General features: G+C 42.3%; 2 protein-coding genes across 2 annotated transcripts; both read right to left on the bottom strand.

The window, feature by feature from the left end:
- Positions 1-431: 431 nt before the first annotated feature.
- LOC108145106 (tryptophan 2,3-dioxygenase) lies at positions 432-3,155 on the bottom strand. Its single transcript, XM_017270306.1, has 6 exons — positions 3,020-3,155; positions 2,788-2,948; positions 2,584-2,717; positions 1,659-2,265; positions 733-826; positions 432-657 (listed from the first exon to the last, which is right to left on the bottom strand). Exons 1-6 carry the CDS (start codon positions 3,043-3,045, stop codon positions 540-542), a joined length of 1,140 nt encoding a protein of 379 aa, XP_017125795.1. The 5' UTR covers positions 3,046-3,155; the 3' UTR covers positions 432-539.
- A 2,563-nt stretch (positions 3,156-5,718) lies between these two features.
- On the bottom strand, positions 5,719-25,384 carry LOC108144839. The gene is made up of 8 exons (XM_017269983.2): positions 21,770-25,384; positions 16,233-16,677; positions 13,016-13,192; positions 11,518-11,870; positions 11,052-11,455; positions 10,135-10,504; positions 7,980-9,425; positions 5,719-7,375 (listed from the first exon to the last, which is right to left on the bottom strand). Exons 1-8 carry the CDS (start codon positions 24,962-24,964, stop codon positions 6,917-6,919), a joined length of 6,849 nt encoding a protein of 2,282 aa, XP_017125472.1. The 5' UTR covers positions 24,965-25,384; the 3' UTR covers positions 5,719-6,916.
- Positions 25,385-25,498: the final 114 nt, after the last annotated feature.

The raw sequence follows: 25,498 nt of genomic DNA, 5'->3' as shown, positions 1-25,498 counted from the left end.
TAGCTCCACCTGGAACTATATGCACAAAATCTTATAAGTACTTAAGAATTATTTTAGGGTTTTATATAATTTTGCGTGTAAAAGTTAATTTCCCATCTTGTTTTTCGTTTTACGTGAATCTAATTTTATTGGGTTTCCATTGATTAAAAAAGAGGGAGAAGAAAAATGCAGGATAACCATAATATTTATGGCATACTTTCAGGCATTAACCTTGACAAAAAAGATTTCATGAAACTTAAGTACAAACTTATTACAAGATATTTTATTATATCTTAAAGGGTATATAAAGAATACTACAGAAAATGCATGTAACATTGAGAAAAACCCATTCTCACCCCATATTGTTAACCATAATCAACAACTGTCTTGTTAAGCTTGTAGTACTAATATATAATTCAATTAAAAAGTCATCGAAGAGAAAACACAACGTATGTAATAACAAAGACTAAACAAGTTATTTTATTGCTCAAACAATGAAATAGTAGGTGAGAATGGTAAGTCATAGCCAAACACAGCTTGATAAGGACCTATGTTGATTTTCAGACACTCTTGTTGATTAGCTTCTTGCGAATGGTCTCATCCAGCGGAGGAATCGCCTCGCGGGGAATCAGGAAAGTGGACAGGTTGAACAGATCCAGAAACACCTTGTACCGATCACTGAAACCAAATAGACAGAAGGACAGAGGTTAGAGATCACTGATCCCCCCGAGCAGACAGATTTGCATTGATCACCTGAGAGTGGAGCGCAGATATTGATATCCGGACGATCCGCCAGTGCCGAGCTGCTGGGATCCAATCATGCGTTGCACCATGATCACATGATTATCTGTGGCGGCAATAGAAAGTTGTTAGTTGGAGAAAAAGACAAGACTTGATTTAAATGCATAAAATAACAATTGAACTCTGCTAAATTGCCATTTATATAACTATTGACCAGATTTTTCGCCCAAAGACACATAACAATAAAAATAAGGGTTCAATAATGAATTGTCATGCCTCGTTGAGTTGGTAATAAAATTTTGAATCGGGTTTCATTCAAATCTGGACATCCCCTTATAAAAAATAAGAAAATTGGACAAAAAAAGTTGTTTGTTTGTTTGGTTAACAAAAAAAAGTCCTAACTCTAATTTGCTACCAAAAAGTCAAAATTTGCTCATAAAAATATCAGTAATTTTGCCATAAGAATGAAATTAAGTTTCCAACATTGGAATATCATGCATCATAGAGTTCGTAATACAATTTGTTTTTGTTTTTGTTTACCCATTTTTGCAAAAAAAAACCTTACTCTTACTCTTTATAAAAGATGTGAAAATTGGAAAAAAAATTTGTTAAAATGTTATGCGAATTGTAAGATTGGGTCAACAGCTGCACAAAAAAGTTCATATTTTTGCTCTGCTCTTTATTTTGGCCCAGTTACAACAAATTGTTGGCAAAAGTCCTAATTTTGATTTGGTTTCGAAGCGTTTCTTAAGTTTTTTGTGCTTTGCAAGTTAGAGTTTTGGAAACACTTTTTGTCGGCTAATTTTTAAATTATCGATTTTCTGGGTCGCAGTTAATGAATTCGCTTGTAATTTAGTTAATGGTATACCCAATTTAGAATAAATAGAAATATTAAAGAATTGGGAGAGAGACAATGAATAAAGTAAGGTATCACTCACATCGCCACTTGGTGATCAGCGAATCGATGTCCATCAGCAGGGTGAGCAGCTGGTGTGGCTGGCTGAACCGCGGCTCGTCGCGGTAGAAGGTGATCATGATGGCGCCCTGGAGCGCCCGGTGGCTGAATCGGCGGTCGCCGCGCCGCACCAGGGCATCGTGGACCGCCGGATCGAAGATGGAGTGGTACACCTCACGCCGCTTCTCGATATCCATCAGCCGATAGTTCTTGGCCTTCTCCACCGGCTCCTGCATGGCGCTCTGGACCTGCGCCTCCAAGAATCGATCCACACTCTCCTGGAACTTGGCCCAGAAATTGAAGCCACTCTCCTCGAGGCCGGGCGTCCGCTCCAGCCAGCGCTGCACCAGTTCCAGCAGCGAAGGATCCTTCTCGGAACTCTGGATCGCATTCCGCGCCCCATCGTCGCTAAAGACGTCCGAGTACTTTTGGTTGTAGCGCACCCGCTGCTCCGTCAGCACGCCCAACTTGTTCTCGATCAGCCGGAACTGCAGCGACTGGAAACCGGATGCGGGCGCCAGGTACTTGCGGAAGTCCATGAAGTCCAGCGGCGTCATAGTCTCCAGAATGGGCACCTGGTCCACCAAAAGCTAATGGAGGATTGTTTAAACGAGGTCAGTCAATAATAAGTTTCTTCGTTTGCAGTTGCTTAGAAAACTAAATTGCCTGGATTTTAGGAATAATTGCCTTAAACTTGAACCTTCCATACAAAACTTAGGAAAACTTGACCTAAAACGAAGTATAAGGCAATAAATTCCTTCCTAAATTTTGGAATGACTCAAAACAATTATTTGTTTCTTTCGCCTTTTGATAGTTTCATAAGATTAAAATATCACAGATCTTCAGTTGATTGTGTTCTATCTCACTGGAGGTACACTTTCAATATCTCTTCTCTCAGAAGAACTCACCTTTAGAATAAGAACCACTCGGTTCAGTCGCTTGACAATCTCCAGGGTCTTGGTCTCGTCAATGACCTCAGCATCCAACATGTCCCGAATGGAGTCGAATTCAAAGATGATCTGCTTGAACCACAGCTCGTAGGCTTTGGGAAAATGGATAATGGGTTCATCGAGGGGTTCAAGTTTATTTTATACCCAAAAAAAAAAACTCACCCTGATGCGTGATGATGAACAGGTGCTCATCGTGAACAGGCCGCTTGTCCTCCTCGGAGAGCATACATTGGGCATCCAGGAGTTTGTCCAGCATCAGGTACTCCCCGTAGATTTTTCCCACCTCCGTGGTCAGTGGCACTGCGTTGTCATCATGATCGTTTCTAAGGGTATGATTACGGGGAGATTCTATGTATATATTCCTGTTCCTGGACAGCACGTGCTGATGGCTTACCCGTTTCCAGCGTATGGACAGCTCATTTTGGATCGTAGATCGTGGCTCGTCGAGCGGCGGACGCTGGCAAACTGAAGCGGAGATGAGACCCCAGCGAAGCGATAACGCCGAGGAGAGAGCTCCAGTTCCGACTGATTGCACAGTCGGCGATCTGGGCGATCTGGGCAATCCGGGCGGGTAATGGGCACCAGCAGATAGACTGGCAATTATCAAGAGCTGGAGGTGAAAGTGCGGCGCCGCACACAAATAATTTGCTGCATAGGCCCGAGGTATACCAAAATCAAGTAGGGCGCAGACAAAATAGTGTCGGTATTACTTAATTAAAATACATTAATTAATTTATATTAAATGATACGGTATTTCAGGATAACGAACATAATTTCATACACATTATTTTTTTCTGTGTAAATATCTGTTAGTCTCTTAAAACATATAAAGAGTTCAAGCCACTAAAGTGTAATCTACAAATATTGTAAAAACTTTTGGAATATGAAATATATAGTTAGTAGTTCTGCTATTTATTGACACTTTTTTTAAGTTTCCCATTAATTATGGTACATTTAAAAACCTTTTTGATCAATTGTTTTCTGAGTGTAAGTGAAATTGAAGAAATAGACAATCATTCAACATAGGTCAAGGTCATAGCAAAAATAAAGCTTTAAAAGCGAAACTAAATTTGTTTACTTGAAATTATATTTTGTACACAAAATTTGGTAAACAAACCGCACAGCTTAGATAATCATATTATATGCCAAATCATGTAGATTATATGACATTTTGAACACAAATTAATTAAACGACTGTTTAATAATTTTGGCCTTCGCCTCCCAAAACCCAATTAAAAAAAGCGTTTTCTTTCATTTTACTTATCATTTTTATATTTCTCATATATTTCTGGTTTTTCTTTTTGTTTAAAATGTATTTTTGAGTCGTTGGCTCAGTCATATACTTGCTGAAATTTGTTATATACTTGTGCCGTTCGCATCAATTCTTACTTCGATCCATCGCTTACATCATCTTGGTTGTTGTTCTTCTTTTATATTTTCTGGATTTGTTGTTGTTTCCCCACATACAAATAGCGAAATGTAGGGGCGTTAATATCGGACCTTATTAATTCTATTTCATACACATTTTTAGTTTTTTTTCTTCCATTTACCTTCTGCATATCCAAAATCGCAACTCAAGAACTCAAAGAATTCATTCGAATAGGATACTGTCGATGTAGGTCTAAATATATGTATATCGTTTTTCATTATATAATTTTCAACTACTTTTGCATAGAAAAAATCGAGTTACATCTGGAGTAAAACACAAAGAAGTTTTGGGGGGGTATTTCATGCGACTTTGAATTGGGGGCTTTTGCAATGTGCTTGGAATTCGTTCAATGCCATTTATGTATTACATAAACATCTAGTATATATCCATGTATATATGTATGCCTGTATGTATATATATACATATATTTATTTATAAATTATCGCTTTACTCTCGCTCGCTATCTGGCTCTAAATATATTTATATAATATGCAAATCGCGCTGCGTTTTCTAGTCAATTCTAGTGTCGGAATCTCTCAGTGGAACCGCGAAAAAGAAACTAAAACCGAAAAACAAAAAATTGAATATCGAACACCTAAGACCACGCTTTAGTTATCGTTTATCCATTATAGTTAATCGTTAATCGTTAATCGCTCTGTAAATGTGTGTGTTTAAATCTATGACTAAATTGTTTCGTTACACGCGCTATCTCTGTCATTCGTTCGTCCATCGGCTCTCTCTCTCTCTCTCTCTCTCTCTTTCTTTCTCTGTCTCTATCTCTGTCTATCTGGCCGACTCGCTAACTATCTATCTCGCTTGCGCGCTCTCATTGATTTGCGTTGTCCTTTTCTTTTTCGCTGCTTCCGTTTCCGGTCAGCGGTACTTTCTCTTTAACAGTATTGCACTCTTAATTCGTGTTTGCGTTCAATAGTTTCAATATGTTCGTTATAGACATTAACACAATATCTGAATCGAAATACAATATTCATATTTTATATATGCATATGTCTGTATATCTTAATGCTTGTATGCGGGGTGTATGCATAAATGCACTTACATCTACGCGTATGTTTCTGTGTGTGTTAATTTATATTTCGAAGATATGACTCTTCGTGTATCTTCTAACATTTTGCTTATGATTGCACGATTTAAATGTTATTTTCTATTAACTAGGTGGAATGACTGGGAGGTATGGGATGATTTAGAGAGGTTTTTGATGCAAACTTTTGGCACTGATGCTCTCACTTTGGGAGAAAGGCGATTCGAGATGTTTTGAAAAAAAACAAGAGATTTTAAAAGACTTGTCACTTACTGCCTAAAACAATGCAGTGCGGTTGGTTAAATGACCCAAATTAACCACATATTTCTAGGCTCCTTTAACTATTGTCTTAAAATCTCTTCCAATTTCAGGAACAACTCGTAAGGTCTGGAATGTGGAAGATGTGAATTGCGATGCAGACTCATCGATCTACAAATGAAACCCAAACGAACTGTAGCATACAAAACATAGAATGTACATTCAATATGTTTCAACGTGGCGATACATTTCTTAAGCGTAGAAAACCAAAAATTGTCGAAAATTTTAAATTTATTGTACATAAAGAACAAAAAAATAATTTAAATTAAATTGCATTAAAAATAAAGCCTATGCCTAAAAATATTTCTATAATTTTGATACTCATAAAATATATATTTAGATATATATTTGTTTAAATATAATACTCTTTAATAAGAGAGCTTTTGGAGTTAGCAACAAATTGCACTACATTGGAAATACTTTATAATATCAATTCAATTCAATATAATTTAATTATGTATAATTTAGTTTAGCATACGCATATGTAGATATATAATTATGTATGTGTTTATATAGATGCGTTTAAATTTAAATGCATTTTCCATTGAGCAAAACTCGTTTTTCTTGACTAACAGCAAAAAAAAAATGAATTAAAAAAAATATTATTACATATCTTTGTTTTAGTTTTAACTTTGTTTAATAGAATTTGCATAGCTTAATTAACTTTCTCTTGGTTTTGTTGTATTTGTTGTGGTTGTTGTTGCATTACTAGCACCCAGCATGTATATGCTTGAAATAAATTCATGTGTTTTGGTTTTATTTTGGTTTAGATTTTCATCTCTCCTCCACTGCACTCGGCTAAATATTAATAACTATGAAATAAAATCCTCGACACTAAGGCTTAACTTAAAGTATACTTTTTGGAGTAATGCGTAACATTGAGTGATCCCCTTTGGATTGTTTTTAAGGCTGGTTGTAAACGTTGCAGTGCCCATGCTGCACATAATATCAAAAGTATTTCGAATGAGAGAATGCCGCTGCACCGTTTACAACCAGCTTAAGGTATTAGTAACTCTGTCGGTTCTATGTAATCGTGGGGTGCCACATTAATCTCTAGAGACTTAAAACCTCTGAAATGATCTGCTTGTCATTGATCTATTGGCTTATCGCACTTAAAGTCTTTAAGTGATTTAAAGCCCTTAGAGATTTCCATACCACTCCCATTTAAGAGTATTTGCGACACAAGGATACAGACAACACGGATACGGATAAAGATAATGATACTGTTACTGGTGCGGAAACATATGCGGATACGGATACGGATACAAATACACTTGCTGAACGGAAGATCGAACTGATTCAAAAACGCTCGCTAGGGTCAACTGAGGGGCAACTCAAATCAGCGGATGGGACGCATGGGAACTCGAGGATTCTAGCGGGGCTGGCGCTCATCTGCCGCCCATGCCGCCGCTCCCCAAATGCACTGAAGTCGCTGACATTTCGACTAGTTGACACTGGCGGCGCTCGACAATGACCGCCGCTGGCAGCGACTATTCGAGCGTGGGTCATACGTTCATCGCATAGTAAACGGATCCCTGTGCCTGGGCGCCCACGCCCACACCCACTCCTCCAGCAACCTGTTGTTGCTGCTGTTGCTGCTGCTGCTGTTGCTGCTGCTGCTGTTGCTGCTGTACTGCTGCTGCTGCTGCTGCTGCTGCTGCCGCCGAAGTCGGCGATACCATGGCATTGCAATCGCTGTGCGAAACAGCCGCCGCTCCTTCGGGCACTCCACGCTCACTGAACCCGGGCATTCCGCCCTCCGGTCCAAATTGATAGTGTCCCTGCATCAGGCGCTGCTGTTGCTGCTGTTGTTGCTGCTGCTGTTGCTGAACCTGCTGTTGTTGTTGCTGGTGCTGCTGCTGGTGCTGTGCGTAGTGGGCGGCATGGCCACGCCCACCGACCACATGCAACTGCATGCCGGGCAGGGCGTAGCCAATGGGCACACGAATCGTCTGCTGGGTAACCTAGTTTGAGTAAAACAAATGTAAATTCATTAAAAATGTTTCAGGTTTTTAATCTAATTAGTACATTATAAATTCAAGTCTATAAACAACATGAGAAAAGTATTGTCTAGCTAGTTTCACTAATATCGTCATCTATGCTGTGTTCACATAACAAAACTTCATTTATTCAATGATTCAAGCCGCTTATTCTTTGTATAAAATAGACAACTTCAGCAAGTGCTTTGTACGTATTTCATTACATTTAATAAACTCAAGTCCCGAATTCTTTAGCACTCTTGGCAATAGAAGATAAAACATTAAAAAAAAGAAGGAAAGAAGCATTATGATGTTTTTGGGGATTTTACATTTTCCCGCAACAATTTTTTTTTGACCGCAACTGTGTCTATTTAATAAACTAAACAAAACCGCGAATTCTTGAGCATAAAGACAGGTCGCTTGGTTCTGACTGTTAGATTTTTTTTTGGTTAGAGATTTAATAATAGAAAAGTTCTGAGAGCCAAGTCAAATTCTCTTTAATAAACAACATTGAACAGCGAATTAATTTTTTTTTGGTTATAAAAAATGAAATGTTTAGAAAAGTGTCTTATTCAGTGGTCCCACTCACCTGCTGGTATTCGAGGATATTCTGCCGCTGGATGTGGGCCAGCTTGGGATCGCCGCTGCTGCTGGTGGCGAACTGGGAGTAGGTCTCCGCGTTGTACGGGATGAGGACCATGGTCTGATGGTAGTTGCGCAGCGGCGGCGGCGACTCGGGCCGCCGGGTGGGGCTGCGGGCGAAGTGGCTGCTGTAGCTGCTGTGCTTGCTCTGCTCGATGGCCGTGGCGGTGGCGGTGGCCGTTGCGGTGGCCGTGGCGGTGACGCTCTGGCAATTTTGGGCAGCCGCTGCGGCGGCGTACAGCAGCGAGGCATCGTCGGCACCGCCGCCGGCCGCAGTGGCGCCCTGCTGGATCATCGTCTGCCGGAACATGGTGCCGGCGGGCAGGGTCTGATAGTAGGTCTGCTGGATGGCGGCCGCGTCCATGGGGAAGCGCTGCTGCTCACCGGTCTCGCTGTAGAAACTCCACGTTCGCTGCTCGGTCTTCTGCAGAGCAGCGGCCATCTGTTGCTGCAAGTGCTGCTGGTGTTGCTGCTGTTGCTGGTGTTGCTGCTGATGTTGCTGCTGTTGCTGGTGTTGCTGCTGCTGCTGTTGCACATTCTGTGGCACATTCTGGGGCGAGGGATTCTGCTTGAGCGTGTTGGGCATGGCATAGCCCTTCACAGCATGCTGCACTGGCTGGCTGTTGACCACCGTGGGTATCGCCGCACTCAGCTGCTCCTGCATTTGGGCCAATATCTCGTTGGTCGAGCTGAACTTGGGCTTGATGCCGCGCACCGAGGGCCGCTTGTTGAACCCATAGTCGTTCTGCTCGTCGTCATCGCTGCTGGCCTGCGATTGGCCGGGCTCCGACGAGCCCGCTCCCGTGTACCGCTTCTTGAGTTGCTCGGTCCGCTTGGCATCCGCCTGGGCGAAGGCGGCCAGTTCGTCCTGCTCCGGCCGACCGGCCATCTCCTGTCCCGGCGTTCCTGCAATCACATCGGGCGCCACCTTGCGGGGGTCCTCTCCTCCTCCGGGTCCTACACCTCCTCCACCTCCACCTCCTCCCCCGCCTCCGCCTGCTGCAGCTAATCCCTGGGCCAATCCCTGAGCCGCCATGGCAGCAGCATGCTGGGCAGCCGGATCTCCAGAGGCGGCGGCCGCTGCAGCCGCTCCCAAAAGCTGTCCCATATTGAAGTCAGCCGCCGCAGCGGCGGCGGCATAGTGGGCGGCATGCGCATGCGTGTGGGCGTGCCCATGGGCATGTGGATGAGCGGCGGCAGCGGCGGCCAGTGTGTAGTACGAGGATAGGTCATCCTTGTTCCCAGCCACACAGGCGGTCAGCGGGGCCAGAGTGGAGGACAGGAACTGGCGCTTCGGCTCTGTCTGGCGCGGTGGAGTGCGATGGATCTGCGTGTGCACCACCGGCACCTGGATGCCCATGCCCAAGTCGGGAGCTGCCGGACAACGGCACTCCTGCAAGGAAATAAGATTAAAATGAGCAAGATATATAGGTATGTCAAGGGTATCCAAAATTCTTTTTAAAAGGATTATTTCAAACTATAACTCTGGAATAATGATTTCTAAAATATTCCAGACGAAAATATAAAAACAATAACAGTGCATTGCATTTCTGTTGTTTGACTTCAACAAAATTGGTCTGATAAGAACCTACACAGGAAAAAAAAAGAGCTCTGAAATTCGACGTTTTTGGTGCAAAAAGAGGGTGAAAACATATTAAAAAGTAAATAAATAATATATATGAAGCGTTTTACTTTGCAAAATGTTTCAATCCACCTTTTGCACCTTTTGCCAATTTGTTTCTGTATTTAAACTAATAAAACTCTTAAAATAGCAAAACAACAATATAAGTGCATTGCTTCACTGTTTTTAAACTCCATTTGAAACTTAGAAAATAAAAAAAATCATTTTTTAATTCAGCAATTTGTCAGCGTTACAAAAAAGCGATTTAATTTGGTTGACGTCATAGAAAAACAATTGCTCTTTATAATCCAGAAGGAATAATGGATTTTTTTTTGGTAGAGCATTTCTGTTTGCTTGCAGAATGTATTTTTTTTAGCCTTGGAAATAAATTGTATTTAACTATGACTTTATGCCCATTAAAAATTAAGAATATATCAAACTGAGAATTCGGGATGTAACTTAAGTTTTAAAAAAAACTCACCTGGGGTATAATGACAATGGGGTTTTCCTCCATCTCCATGATCTTCTCCTGCTTCTTGTCGCGATTGAAGATGTCGGCGATTTTCTTGTAGGCCGACGAACCGCTCGAGGAGCTCGATACCGAGCTGCTCGGCGAGAAGCTCTTCTCGCCGTTGACAAACTTGTGTGGTGGACCGGAGCCGGGCACCGGATTGGGATTCTCCTCGCCGGCGGGACTGTTGCGCTGGTCCAGCTCATCGACCCGTTCGGCGGCAGCCTCGGCGTCCTCGTCCACAGCCCGCTGCAGTTCCTCGGCCAGATCCTCGTCGATGTCGCAGGTCAGCTGCTTGATGCGCTCCTCCAGCGATATGTCCGACTTAACAGCCTTTTTTCTGAATAAAAGATAATGAGTTTAATAAGATTGCGCTTGTAATTGCATAATCATATGCTATTTTGATTGAATATAATTCTAATAGAATTCTAAAAAGAACCTCATACACAGTCAAGTAATAATGATGTTTTCTTTTTTGTTAGCATGGTGTGTTTGGCTGGCTAAAGGTCTGGGTTACTTATAGTGCCTCTTGTTCTTTGGTTAAAAGACACTTTCTTCTTTTCTCTCCAATATATTTAAAATCATATTTTTTTAAAATGAAAATTTAAAACGTCTTATCATATGTTTTTTTCTGTGGTTTCTCAGGAAAGAGCCTTATAAGCACTTAAATATTTTAAAATACAATATACAATATTATATTTTTTGATTTTGTTAATATTTACTAATTTTAAATAGATACGGGAAACATTTAAAATAATGTCTACTACTCATTTAGAGCATGATTGCGAATCTAGTGTATTCTATATACAAAATTAAGGTCAGTCCACCCGGGGGCGCCAAATAAATGTCTGAACTTTTTTATAAACTGAACTGAGCTAAACGCTTACTTGATCAACGATCGGCGCAGGATATTCCGCTCCATGCTGCGGCGCAGGGTGTCGGAGTCGCCACAACTTCCGGGCAGGTGGGTGACCAGGCAGCCGGCCCGCTTGGACTCATCGAAGGCCCGCAGTGCCTCCGAGGTGAGGACGGGCGCCTGATGGGCCGAGACGCTGGGGAAGAGCTGGCGCACCGCCGAATTGGGGCGCAGGGCGTTGTTGAAGAGCGTCGAGTGCTTCTTGATGGGGATCAGCTCGTTGATCTGGTTCTCGCTGTCGTCCAGATCGCCAGCCAAGGACTGGGCATCGCTGTCGGTGCCGGCATTGGCCTGATCCTCGGTAACAAAACGCACCGAACGCTTTGTGGCACCACTCTCGTCCTCCGATGTGGTGTTGTTCTGGTCATCCGACTGCTGCTCAACATTCAATTATGATTTTGTGAGCTAATTTCTCATTTATTTCAGAGTAGACTTACCTGAGAGATGGAGTCCTGCTTCCATAGCTTGCCACCCTTAAGTATTCCACTGATCTGCGTGGGCGATGTCTCCTTGGGCGGTATGGGTGGTGGTTTCTGAGCGTCGGACTGCTGCTGCTCGGATGGGCTTGCTGCGGATGCTGATGCGACTGCTGCGGCGGCTGCTGCGGCGGCCGCTGCTGCTGTGGCACTGGCCTTGGCCGGCAAGGCGGGCGGTTGCATATCCGCAGCAGCTGCTCCAACTGAGCCGGGGGCGGTACCTGGAGCGGGGGCGGGGCCGGGGCCGGGAGCGGCACTACCCGGGGCGGTTGCCACATCTTCATGCGCCTCCCGGATGATGCGGCGCTCGGTCACTGTGGTCATAGTAGTAATGGTTTCAACAACAAATCGTTTATTTTTCGAGGAGCTACTGATCGGGACCGGGACTTGGCTTGTCGTCGATCCGTAGATGGAACTGGAGCCGGAGCCGGAGCCGGAGCTCGAGACGGATCCGGAACTGGCCTTCCCACTGGCCGACTCCTTTCTAGATTTGACCACCACTGCACGTACAAACAGACAGCCATACGAGCCATACGCAAAGACCAAAAATAGAGCATTTATTTGGCATTCCAAAAGATTTGGTATTGAAATCAAACCATGTCGAGCCATGAAGTCATATACTGAGATCGTGATTGACGGATACTTGGTATGTACAGTGCATATGCAGATGCTCACGATAATCAAATAGTTGGACAAGCGATTGATGGAGCGATTGATTGGCATTCAAATATCATAGGTAACATATCTTGATGGGTTTCATTTTGGGTTGAAGTTTATGCTTCAAAAAGCGAAAGCGTTTTCATAAAGGAATTGTTTTCAAAAGCATTTCATAGTTTAATGATTAATACATAGAATTTTTATCGAAAGCAGCTGATACTAAAATGCTCTAGTTTAGCATATAATTTAGACGCGAAATTTAAATCTCCTTATATGAAATTATTTACAGAATTTACAGCTTTTTAAGCCAAGACATTGCAAATATTTTAAATATTTCTTAACCGCATTCCCAGATTTTACAGAATTTACAAAGCTAATATGTTCTTGGAGCTATATATTGCGATAGCTTAACGTTACACCTTTTGACAGAAACCGCTTGATAAGTACATCTGCTATATGCCGATTTCAAGCATTCTAACGAACTCAACACCAATCGAAACAATTGTTTTCTGTTGTATCTAAATTATTTTGCGTAATAAAAGAAAATTCAATGTCCAATGCTCAATGGTCGGAAGTAAATTTTCAATAGCGAAAAATGCGACGACCTTGGTTGGATTATATCGCATCCTTGGAGGTCAAATATATGAAATGTGCAATATGGCCATGGGTTTCGTTTGCTCGCTGTGCACAAATGCATGATAAAGTGGTATTTGTGGTTTGATTTGGACTTGGATTTGGGTTTGGATTGGGTTAACGATTGGAGGGGGTGGGGTCTTTGGGGAACTGGGGGTCGGTGTCGTACCTGCTGTGGGTGATGGCTTGTACTGCGACTGCAGGACGTACTTGGGCCGCTCCTCGCCAGCGATAATCTCCTTCTGGGTGATGCGGCGCTCCGGGGAACTGGTGTGCAGTGGCAGGATGGCCACGGCGGGAACCCCGAGCGGAGTCATCTCCTCCGGACACTGCGGTGAGCTGCATTCTGCGGGTAAAAAAAAACAAACAAAGAGTTAAAGGCAGCAATGGCAAAGGTAAAAAAATGTGGCATTAAAACAACATGGTTTATCTTTTACCCCGTGTAACTCCACCGATAAAAAAAATGGAACAGTCAAAACAAATATCTGACTATTGAATTAAAATGTATTGAAATTTTGAATTAAATATTAAATCATTGTATTGAGTACAATGCATATTACATAGCATGATTCAATATTATAATAATTTAATAATTGTGGAAATATAAGGTTTAAAATAGATCATATTTGATTAAATGTATTTTAATCAAATTAAATATTATTTATTTTTAAATATGATTTCTAGATATAATAATCAATTGAAATTAAACAATTCTTATTAAACACTCTTATCAATTTTCTCATTTAAAATAATTTAAAACCGCAATGGCTGAAAATCAAAGCGTAACATAAATTAATTTAAGCATTACCAATTTAATAAGCAGCTGATTTAAGTTAAATAAAAGTATCTAATGAAACTTTAGTTATTTTTTATTTGAACCAATAGCAATTACCCAAAAGTGAGGCTTTCAAGTTAATTATAGCCAATCGGTTGCATGAGACAGAAACGTATTGAGAATGTGGTATCGCCAGGTAGGGGAAAAGTCAGTCAAATTATGGACTCCATGGATGGGCCACCTTAATACTTCATAGCTGGCATATGAAAAGCCGATGACAAATCGTTGTCAAAGTTGGGGGACTTCCGCCTGTTGCTGGCAAAGCGGAAGCGCGCTTGAAGGATCGGTATGGGCATAGCTTTTTTGCTTTTCGGTTTTCGGTTTTTGGTTTTCAGTTTTCAGTTTTCAAAGGCCATATGAACATAGTTTTGGGCATAGGTATAGATATCTGGTGGACCTGGGCTTGTCTTTTCGCTGGGGGCTTGTCGCATTCGCGGTTCGTTAGGCGCAACAATTAATGAAGAGCACCCCTGTCCCGGGAATCCCCCTAAAAATGCCCTACCCTCCCCATACCATTCCCCTATTTGAGTTGCCTTTTTCTCCGTTTGCTTGTCGTTCGCTTTGGCAGCCAATAAAGCGTGACCACCGACATTAATGCAAATGCCTGCCCTCCTGCAGACCAATTTCCCACTTCCAATATCCTAAGGGACTCTATTCGTTTCGATTCGTTTCGTTTCGAACCGAAGTCAAGTTGCCGTAAATCAATCAATACGATGAGCGCTTTTTGTGCGGGAATGCGGGCAACTTGGGCTAACGAACCCCCAAAAAAACTTCGAATTATTTATGGTTTGAGCCTGGCAGATAGCTGAAATTTTAGCGATTTCATTTCGTGCATTATATGCATTCGATTCGGCGTTACCATGGAGTTATTCGACACTATCAAAGGATTTTAGTAAAGTGAATTGCTCGCATAATGGCCAAATGCCGGCAAAAGGTTATGGCAAAATGTTATGGCAAAAGGTGCAATAAAATTATATACGTTACAGTACAGCGATAGTTATTGGCCTTTTGATTTTTCTGGGCTATTTATTAACAATTAGGAATAGTATTTAAATGACATGTTCAAGCTTGGTATAAGTAGGTACCCATTTATATAAGAACTATATGTATAATTAATGTATATTCCTGATATGAATAATATTGATATATATCCTATATAAATATAGTCGGTTTTTTGTAAGTGTCTACAGTTTTTTAATGGTTCCGAAGAAATCATGTATTAAGGGACCCTTTTTAAAATTCATTACTCAAATGAATTATATATATACTCCGTATATATAAATGTTGTATGTTTTGCATAGCCGCCCGATATCATCAAATTCAAGCCTTTGCGCGTGTGTATCTGTTGTGTACATTTTATTGACACTGCTTGTCCGGCAGCCTGAACGTCTGTGAACCCTGGCTGCCACCCTGTCAGTCCTACTTTCCGAATTAAATTAACTAGAAAATTACAAGAGCAAGTGCAGCGAACTAACGGCCAAACAGGAAACATTAAAAATGGCGTCCAATTTAAAGGACCCTGAGGCCGATGCTCGCAGGCCGAGCTGAACGAGCTGAATGAGCAGAATGTCAACGGGCGAGCGAATGTTTGCATAAATAATTCATAATTAGATTACACAAAGGCAAACGAAAGCGTTTGTGAATGAAAGGAACGCGCTCGCCCCCGCGGGATGCCCGCTAATTGCATTGCGGCATGGAGTCGAGTTCAGCTGAGACGAGATGAGATGATGTTGTGCTATGAGACGGATGGAGGCAGTGACACGCCCCCGATTTATGCACAGTGCATAAAACACAGCACCACAACAGCCCCGCCATCATCATCCCCTTTGATTCATGCCCCCCATACATCTAGCCAAATAAGAGGAACCAACAGCTGTCACATTACAACATCGACCATAAGAAATTTTGGTTCAAAAGGGTTGATTTCTCCTTTTATCTAGTGTAACTTAAAACAAAATTTAAAAAAAAAACTAACCAATAAATTATTCTTTCCTATCGTCAGTATTATAACATTTTTAAAAATTAAGTTCCAAAAAATAAGGACCGCAAAACTAAAACTCCAAAAAAACTGTATATATTTTGGCACAATAGCCAGCAAAAAAAATAGTCATTTTGTGACGCTTCAGAAATAATTTTTATGGTTGAAAGCTGAATCGAACTCTTTTTTTCTAACCCTCTTTTACTTTTTTTTAAGAAAAAATATAGAGTCTTAAATTGCAATGTTGAAAATTTAAGGTGAAGAGATATTTATAAAGAACAAAATTACCAAAATAAAAATTGAAATATTATATGAGTAGCATAGTCCGGTAAAATTAATATATTTACTACTATTTTTATACTGCTTATATGCTTCTGCTGTAGTCTATGCGGTGACTAAAATAGCATAGCATTCGAATTTATAAATCTTAATTTTTATGGACTGCATAATCCCTGTTCGATCTTAACCAAACTAACAATAAAAAGATATGTTTTGCTACGAATATGCTGCAGATTGTGGCTATTTTTTTAAACTGCGAAAGAGCTTGTAATTTTTGCCAGTGCAACCTCTCACCTGCTTCCTGGAGCTGCTTGGCCGCACATTCGGCGCACTCGGCACACTCGGTGCAAACGCCCTGCAGGTCATCCTCCGATTGCTGCTGCTGCATTGCTCCATGATGAGGTTGCTGGTGTTGCTGTTGCTGCTGCTGCTGTTGTTGTTGTTGCTGCTGTTGTTGTTGCTGCTGTTGTTGCTGCTGTTGCTGCTGCTGGGCACTGCCGACGGGCGGGGGCGGAGGTGGTATCTGACCACCGCTTGTGGTATTTCGGGCGGCCAGCATCGCGGCACGTTGCTGTTGCAGGCGCTGAATGACCTGCAGCTGCTGCAGATGTTGCGCCCCGAAGATGTGGCCGCTCAAGGCGCCGCCGAGCGTGTTCTTCAGACTGCTGTCCTTGTAGCCATCGGGCGGACTGAGTGCCGCATCGTCCACGAACTCAATTGGCGGCTGGTATTTGGGACTCTGAAATACACAGGAAAAAAATGCATAAGAAACAATACTCGTTTTCATGAAATTCCATATCAATTAGGTATTCTTAATACTCGACGTTTCACTTTGATATGTTCAGATAGAGAGAGAAAGAGAGAAAAATTGTACATCATTCCATAAATTTTTCTCTGTGTAGTAAAAAAGGCATAACAAAACAAAAAAAAAATGTGGAAAGTCAGGTGGATAAGCTAAGTGAATAATGCTCGTAAGCCGTTGCATCACCGCAAATTAAGCTAATTGAGTTGTATGCATTCTGGACCCTGTGTGGGCAGCCTCATGTCCCTTGATGTATGCAACTGGCCATGCCGACCAGGCATGATGGACTTGGCACCATAAATCAGCGTTAAGCCCATCCTTTCTGGCCTTCCCCCATGTGAAATATATCCTGCGCCCAAATGGAATGTTAAGCTATCTGATGGATGTATTTCCACTGCTGACATGCGAGTGAATTAAATGTTACGATAGAGCTAGCAGTATCAACATATATATTTATAATTTTTTCTCCCAGATAAAAATGATCTAGCACTTACAATACAAAAAATATTTAAATAATTTCCTCATTTTTTGTAGAGTAAAAAATAAATAAATCGACTTGTTAGTTTGTGTTTTAGAATTTTGTTTCGGTCATTATCAGAAAAAAAGTAAATATTCAAATTAATTGTATAAACTAGTGAAATCATTATAATGATATTTGCATTATGCAAACAAAATATATTTTACTATTAAATGGAATACATCTCACAATGTTGCAAATTGCCATCGATAAGATGAAGAAAATAAAATCTAGACCACATGTTTTGCCCTCACATAGTATTTTATTTTTGGTGACACCATAACGGAGTGCACACATATTTCCCGGTAAGCTGTAAGTTTTCCATAAGAAGAGTCAAGAAAAGTGGAAAAACTTAATTCACACAGACAACGGAAAAGTGCATGAATGTGCAAAACATGGTTTCGAACTTCATTCTGGCGGAATTCCCCCGGGAACTGCCAAAAAAATCAGGTTTATTTGTAACTGCAGCAAGCTGCAATGTCTAGACAAGGATCTCAGTCTTTGAATTTCTCGCCCAGGGGCTCCTCCTTCTGTTTATTCGGGTAGCCATATCCTGGCCACCAAAGTCCTGTCATAATACTGCCTTCTGAGATGCGAAAACTTTTGCATAAATACGGCGTATTCTTTCTCCGGATCTAAGAATGAGGATGCGGTTATGGAAGTGAATGTGGATGTGGCTAGCTGTCTGTCTGAGTGTTATGCAACGAGCTCGGTAAACTTGTTACACACACTAAATGCATATTAAACTCTTCAGAGAGCCAACAGCCAGGACGACAGGACAGGACGATGAGGGGACATGCTCGAGCAGCGCCAAGTCAAGTGCATTGGTGCCTGCACTGTGGAAAAATTCGACAAGCTAATAAGGAAATGGGATTGAACTAAGGAGATTTACAAGCCATAAGTTAGTCCAAATAAAAAATCGTACTTTTCAGCCCATTTGTACTCAAAACATTGGTAGACTTCTTACGGTAGCACTGTGCCACATTTTAGTTTCAGTCACTCATTTTAAAATCATTTAGATGGATTTAAAAATAGAAAGAAAGAAAAATAAATTATTATTATTATATAAATTATTTTTAAGAGGTTTCTTTAATTTAAGAAAAGTCAACAAATTTAAACTAGTGGCTTTAAAACATTGGTATTTGCTTTTATTTATATTTTTATACTTAAAAATAACATAAGTTAGTTATTTTGGGTAGTAAAGAAGTCGAAGTCTTTTAGTGATACACTAACAATTAAACATAGAGTTTTATGCCAAAGCAGATTAGAATTTTTAAAATTTTAAGCTTAACAAGATTCGTATTTTAGAAAAAGTGTTCAACGAAACAGTTTTCAATATCTACTAAAAGTTTTGTTTTGCAATATTGAAATTACTGAAACCCACAAATACAAGTTATAACATAAAGTCACTTTCAAATATTTTTTCAGCCAACAGTTATGGAAACTTTTGAGAATGTGCTGATTATTATTATAAATTTATTTAAAATAGTTGGCATTCCTGGAACAACCAGACATATTCTTGTCTCAAAAACGATTTTTTTTTGTTCATAATAAACTCGGTGTTCGGGGCTCGATGCTAGGTGCTGTGTGGTGTGTGGTGTGTACACCACACCGAGCTATGTGCTCGACTGGGCTCTCAGACAGGAATTTGCCAGGACATCAGAGGAGGGCCGAGCAGATAAGTAAAAAGCGGCGCACACAAGTGTCGCTTATGTGGCAGCAAATTGAAATTTAAACGCAGCTCAAGGGCCGCTCAGGATCGATACGAGTGTAGTCGAGGTCGAGGTGAGTACGGTTCGGGTATGGTACATATGGGGGTGTTGAGGATGGTTAGGATGGCATGGCGATGATTACGACAGTGATTATGGTGATGGGGGGGAAGACAAACTGGCCGGATGGAATCAAGGAAGGAAGGAAGAAAGGAAGGAAGGAATGGCCGAATACTGGCGGCAACTTTCCTGAATGTCCTTAACACATATAATGCGTTGTTCGTTATGAGCACACACACCCACACACATACCCACACACATCACACAGCGAAGACAGTGAAGACGCAATTCATAAGACAATCTATCACAGGCAGAAAACACAGAGGCGTCGACAACAATGTCGCTGGCTGTTGCCACTACTGCAGTTTCGAGTTACTGGTTACTGGTGACTGGTTACTGGTGACTAGTTACTGGCACAAGAGAAGCATTTTGTATAAAAGTTCTTAAGTGATTTATGCACACTTGCCAATAGAGAATGCGAGGACAAACGCGCAGCTATTATGTGTAACATGGATGTACGTACAGCCATCCATACAATGTGTTCGAGTGGATGAGTGGGTGGTCGTCCTGCGGCTTGACTCCCACTTGACTGCCACTTGGGCGGGAGAAACGAGGACACTGTGCTTTTGTTTCTCCAATTGTACACACACTGATAACAAAAGTTGGACAGCGTTTGCCGTAATTAACATGAAAAGCGGCAACGCAGCGAAATGGGCCCATTTTCACCATGTCCCACTGTTGGCAACGAGATAACGAACAAATCGGCAAATTGAAAAGCAAAATAAACTTTGCACTCCTAATTGTGAATATTGTGCGGCAAAGAATTCTTAAGCAAGTTGAGCAAGTCACTCAAGTGATAAACCAGTTTGAGTTTAGGGTAAGTTTTTCTGAATTTCCAAGAACACGACAATGCTTAGGGTTTGGTAATATTGGAATGAAAAACAATAAGTTCCCAAACACCAATTGTGTTTGTGTTTCATTAAAGTTTGTCTAAAGTTAAATGGTAGAATAGCAAAATGATTTATATTATAGGAATAATACTGTTTGTGTTGGAACTTCAAAAATAAGCAACAAAAATTTCGATACAAAAAATGTTCTTCTATTTATATTTATTATATTGGCAAAACCATACAAAATGATATCATACTTCAGGATATTTAAATCATTCACAAAATTATTAAAGCATTTTTAAGAGCAACTCACATTTGAAAAGGAAACTAAACACTTTTTTTGTTATGAATGTAGGAAATTCTTAGTACGAATTAAAACTATTTCCAAGAACCTTTTTGCCGCTTGCAATATAATGAGTCCGATTTAATAGGACTGCACTACCTCTAACGAACTGTGCTGCAAGGAGAATACTAAGTAAATCTACAAATCAGCAATTTTCTAAGGTTCAAATTGACAAAAGCACGTCATCAGCGAGGCAAAAGCCCTCACAGCTAACTGCACGAAGCGAAGTCAGTAATAAACCAATTTAAGTTGCGACCCCGGTGAAATGGGATAGTTAAAAGAGCGAGGTGCGTTTCAGGTGGCCCTCATTAGCCCAGGCAAAACGGTGTCCACATCGGAACCCGAACCCCGGATCCCCAACCCCGGAGCCCCAACCCCGGACCCGGCAACTCGAACTCTACACAGACGGAGACAGAGACAGCTAATCGGATTATACTCGAAATCGGAATGACTGGCTGGCAAGGAAATGCAATCGGCTTCTTCAAGGCACAGCGACAGAAATGCAACATTTTCGTAATAAAACAATGACAATACACACTTCAGCTTGTTACATAAAGTGTGTGCCATGAACAAAAACCATAATGAGTTCCTTAAAACCCTAAGTTTTTTGTCTTAAAAGTACCATCCCCAAGCCAGATACAAAAAACAGTAATTTTTCATCCAAAAAATATGATGACGTGGGGATATAAACTTCGCTAAAATATTCAGCTTTTCAAATTTGTATGCTTTTTAAAAATGTTAAATTAACAATATTATTAAAAGTCTCCTTTTTTTATATAGACCTTTTTTAATTTTTTGTAATAAACGCTGCCTTGCTGATTGAAATTTAAGTTTTAAGTCCAATAATCTAACTATAATCTTTGTAAATCTTGGTTATCTTAAAAAATAAATGAAAAACCAAGTTAAAACTTCCACTCTATCTTTGGTTAAAACTATTAATGAAATCCACATAAACTTTTAGATGGATTAATACTATTCTATAATAAAGATGCCGGAATTCTTTACAATTATTTTCGAGTAATATGTATAAGATGGTGGCTTTAGTTTCCTGCAAATTGCATTAAAAATAAGATATAAGTATTTAATATCATGGAAATATCGAAACTACAAAAACCTTTGGTGGTAAACTCCGAAATACCCTGGGTATATCAATTGATTAAATCTATAATTAATATATTGCGTTTCTATAAGACAAAATGGTCATAGGTGCCTGAAAATTGCATAAAAAAAAGATATAGCCTTGCAAAAAATTATATATTGTATGTTTATATATTTATATAATTATACTTGTATATAATTTGCATATCTAAATTTGGAATACCTATAATTAGTGCATTCCGTTTTTATTAAAAAATGGTCTTAGTTCCCTGCAAATTGTTATGAACAGTTGGGTATTGCTCTGTTGTAAATATCACTCTAATATACAAAAGACTGCGAAACTGTAGGAATCCTTGAGGGGGAGGGGGGAGAGGTGTAAATCGGGGGACTAGCATTGTCCTTGGACACTCACCTGTGGCGTCCTGCCCTCGCCCGCCTCGGCGGGATTGACGGCGTAGTTGCACTGGCATCCCTCCTCGCAGCAGAGGCGCACCAGCTCGTGCTCGCCGCAGGTGCAGGGTTCCTCGTCCTCCTCGTCGTATGCGCAATCCTCGCGGATCAGGATTATGTAGTCGGCCTCGAAGAACTCGTTGCGCGTCTCATCGAAGACCACGCGATTTTTGCGTGCCGGCGGCGGTCGATTTGGCTTCTTGAGCAGGCCGCGCAACTGACCATTGACCTCGCGCATTTTGTAGCCGTTAGTCAGGTGGGTGGAATGAGCTGGATTTGGGTTTAGATTCGGGTCTAGATTCGGGGCTAGATTTGGGGCTAGATTCAAGGCTAAATAGGCTGGACTTGGGACTAGATTCGAGGCTAAATTAGAGCTGTTTGTGGCTCCGCCAACTGCGAAAGTGATGGCTCTGGTCTGCTGCTCCTGGCTGGCTAGGCACTCATGGCACTGGCAGGCACTTTCGCTATCGTTATCGATAGCCAAATCGTTATCGCTATCGTTGTCGCTTTCGTTATCGCTCACTTCGTTGCTATCGCTTTCAAACTGCTCGTAATCCTGTTGCTGCTCGCTGACAAATTCGGCCAGCAATTCGTCGTAGCACTGGAAATCGCTAGTACCCTGCTGATACTTTCGGTTATCCCTGCTATCCGGATTTGTGTGGCGCCACTGCAATTGGCGGGCGGCCTTCAGATATTCACCAAAACGCTGGACATCGAACTCACTGAGCGAGGCGGCAGCCGCAAAATCGCCGGCCTCCGTTGAGGCCCTCAACTGTCCGCTGGACGACAACTGGGCTGGCTGGACAAAGGCGCTCCTGCTCTTCGGTTCGCGTTCCTCCGCCTCACCGTCCGTTTCGATTTCAATCACCACTTGGCCGCTACTCTCGATCCTGCGCACTGGCAACAACTCGCTACGCGTATTCAGCAAATGTGGCTCCTGCTCCAGCTCCTCCTGGCGATTTTCAGCTGTTTGTCTGGCTGTTTCGCTTTCATTTGGCAATTGCTCGACATCCACATTTAATTGAATTGCACTTGAGTCCGCCGCTTCGTCCGTAACTGCTGCAATTGTCTTATTGTCTTTGCTCTGGCTGGACTCGGTTTGGCTGGGGATTTGAGTTTCGGTTTGGGTTTGGATTGGGGTTGGGGTTGGGGTTGGGGTTTGAGTTCGGTGCTGACTGTCTCCTTTTGGGGGTAGTTTCTTTGTTATGCTTATTGTTTGTTGCTGCTCTTCCTCCTCCTGCTGCTGCTGCTGCTGCTGTTGTTGTTGTGGTCTCAAGGATGCCTTTACACAATCAATGTTACTACTAATGGCCACGCGTCCCTGAAAATTGCACTGCAGTCGCTTCAGGCGCTGGCTGGCCACAAAATCCTCGCCCAAATCGTGCTCAAAATCGATGAGATCCTGCTCGCTGCAGCTTGTTGCTACTGCAGTTGCTGCAGTTACTGCTATTGCTGTTGCTACTTCTGGTACTTCTGATGATGTATTGCCCACCAAGGACTCACAATCGATGAGTTTCTCCTCAGATGTTGCATCTAAATCGCTGCATTTTGCTGCTGGTGCTGCTGGTGCTGCTGTTGCTGCTGTTGCTGATGTTGCTGCTGTTGCTGCTGCTGGTCGCTGGTCGTGTTGCACTTGTTCAGCGATGCTTTTCACGTAATCCACGTAACCGCCAGCAACAACAAGGGGCGAGGTTTGTGGTGGGCGGACAGCAGCAATGCCAGCGACATTATCAACACCACAGAAAGCCAAGGATGAGTTGCTGGGGGGCTTGCAAGTGAATGGATACGGGTATTGCTGGTAATATGGCAATGACAATGGCGCCTGCCCCGCCTCCTCCTTCGCCTCCTCCGCCTCCTCCTTCTCCTCCTGCTCCTTTTTCGAGCTTAAGGTTGCTCCTGTCGCTGATGCTGCTGCTGCTGCTGCTGCTGCTGCTGCTGATGTTGCTGTTGCTATTGCTATTGCTGGTGTTAGTAATGTTGCTGCTGGCGTAGCACTTTGCACATTTTCACTGGGATAAAAAAAATTATCTAGCCCGCGAGCAGACAACGCGCTTTGCCTGCTTTTTTGCACAATTTTTTCTGTACGTCGCGCCTCGTCGTCGTTTGCGTTTTCGTTTTCGTCGTGATTGCTGCTGCTGCTGATGTCGTCGAGTTCGATTTGCGCAGTTATCGCTATTTGCTTGTTACCCTTTAACTGCTTTTCTGCGGCACGAGGACTGGGGCAATTGATTTCCACTGATTTTTCACTGGAATCTATCAATTTGCACAATTTTTGACCAGAATCCGTTGACTGATTGCTGCTGCTGCTGGTTGACTGTTGTAGCTGCTGCCTCTGCTGCTCAGCTGCGACGACTGCTGCTTGTGCTGCTGTCACAAGGTTGGCTTTGAAAAGCTCACTGCCAATTGTAGGTATTGAGCAGGCGCTGCTCCCCTTGTTGTTGCTCCCGTTATTGTTGTTGTTGTTGTTGCTGCTGCTGCTGGTGCTGCTGATTGTCACATTGGGTGGTTGCAGGTATGCGCCTGCGCTCACGCTCTGCCTCTCACGCTCGAGTTGCGCGTACTCACATTTCGTGGCCACTTCCGTTGCTGTGTTGTCGCCAGAGTTGCTGCTAATGTTGCTGCTAGTATTGCTGTTGTTGTTGCTGCTATTGTTGCAAATATTGCTAGTATTGTAGCTGCAGTTGTTGCTAATATTACTACTGTTGTTGCTGATATTATTGCAGCAATTGTATGTGTTGTTGCTGTTGCTGTTGCTCCTAGTGTTGCTCCTAGTGTTGCTGCTATTGTTGCTGTTGTTGCTGCTATTGTTGCTGTTGCCACTGCCCTTGTTGTTGCCAGTGTATTCAGCACGCGCACGCGCCTCCACTCCGTCTATCGCTGAGTGGCATTGCTGACGCACCTCGCACTGCACGGCAGCAACATTGTCGCGTGAGTCGCGTGCCTCGCATGCCAAGTGGCCAGAAAGTGGCCCAAAGTTTTGGCCTACTCCACCGCCGGTCGTGTTGGCCATCATCATTGCTCCTGCTCCAGCTACTTCTTGATTATCCCCACCATTAAAGCCATTGTTGCTGCTGCCACTCTTGCCACTTGATCTCATTTTGCCGCCGCATATCGGCTCATTTGCCAGTGCCAGCGTTAACATGTCCACAATCAGCATGATCGCGGCTAGTGGGCCATGATCGGAAAGCGGGCCATAACGATAATGTCAGTTTACGGGCTGGGAGTCTCTCCTATCGGCAATTCCCACCAACGATGGGCTTTCCTTTCCCTTCGAAACGACAACAAACACCAGTTGAGTTTTCCACTTTTCCGCATTCGCTTTGCATAAATTATGTATGTTACAAATGGAAAATTCACACAGCCGGCGATTAGGTTTTACTATTGTCCGTGGTGGCACTTGTCGTTGTCGAACAGGTGCGCAGGTGCACTCGAGCGCATCCTGTGTGTCCCAGGAGCAGATACCACTAGTGCCCAGTACTCAACCCGGTTTCTGGGGGTTGGCTGTGTTACGCGCCACTGCAGCCAAACAAAAACGACAGCAAATTCACCACCACCGCCACCGACAAAACACACAAGAAACAAAAACAAAGCACACAACAACAAAAAACGGAACACGGAACATAAACAAAATACGATAAAAAAAAAAAAATGATCGAGCTATTTGCTTAATTTTCTTCCCGGTTTTCGGTTT

The sequence above is a fragment of the Drosophila elegans genome, unplaced genomic scaffold, assembly GCF_018152505.1.
Source record: "Drosophila elegans isolate 14027-0461.03 unplaced genomic scaffold, ASM1815250v1 contig_149, whole genome shotgun sequence".
Classification (NCBI taxonomy): Eukaryota; Metazoa; Arthropoda; class Insecta; order Diptera; family Drosophilidae; genus Drosophila; species Drosophila elegans.
Note: the sequence above shows the minus strand (reverse complement) of the source record. Positions and strands in the feature narration are given on the sequence as shown.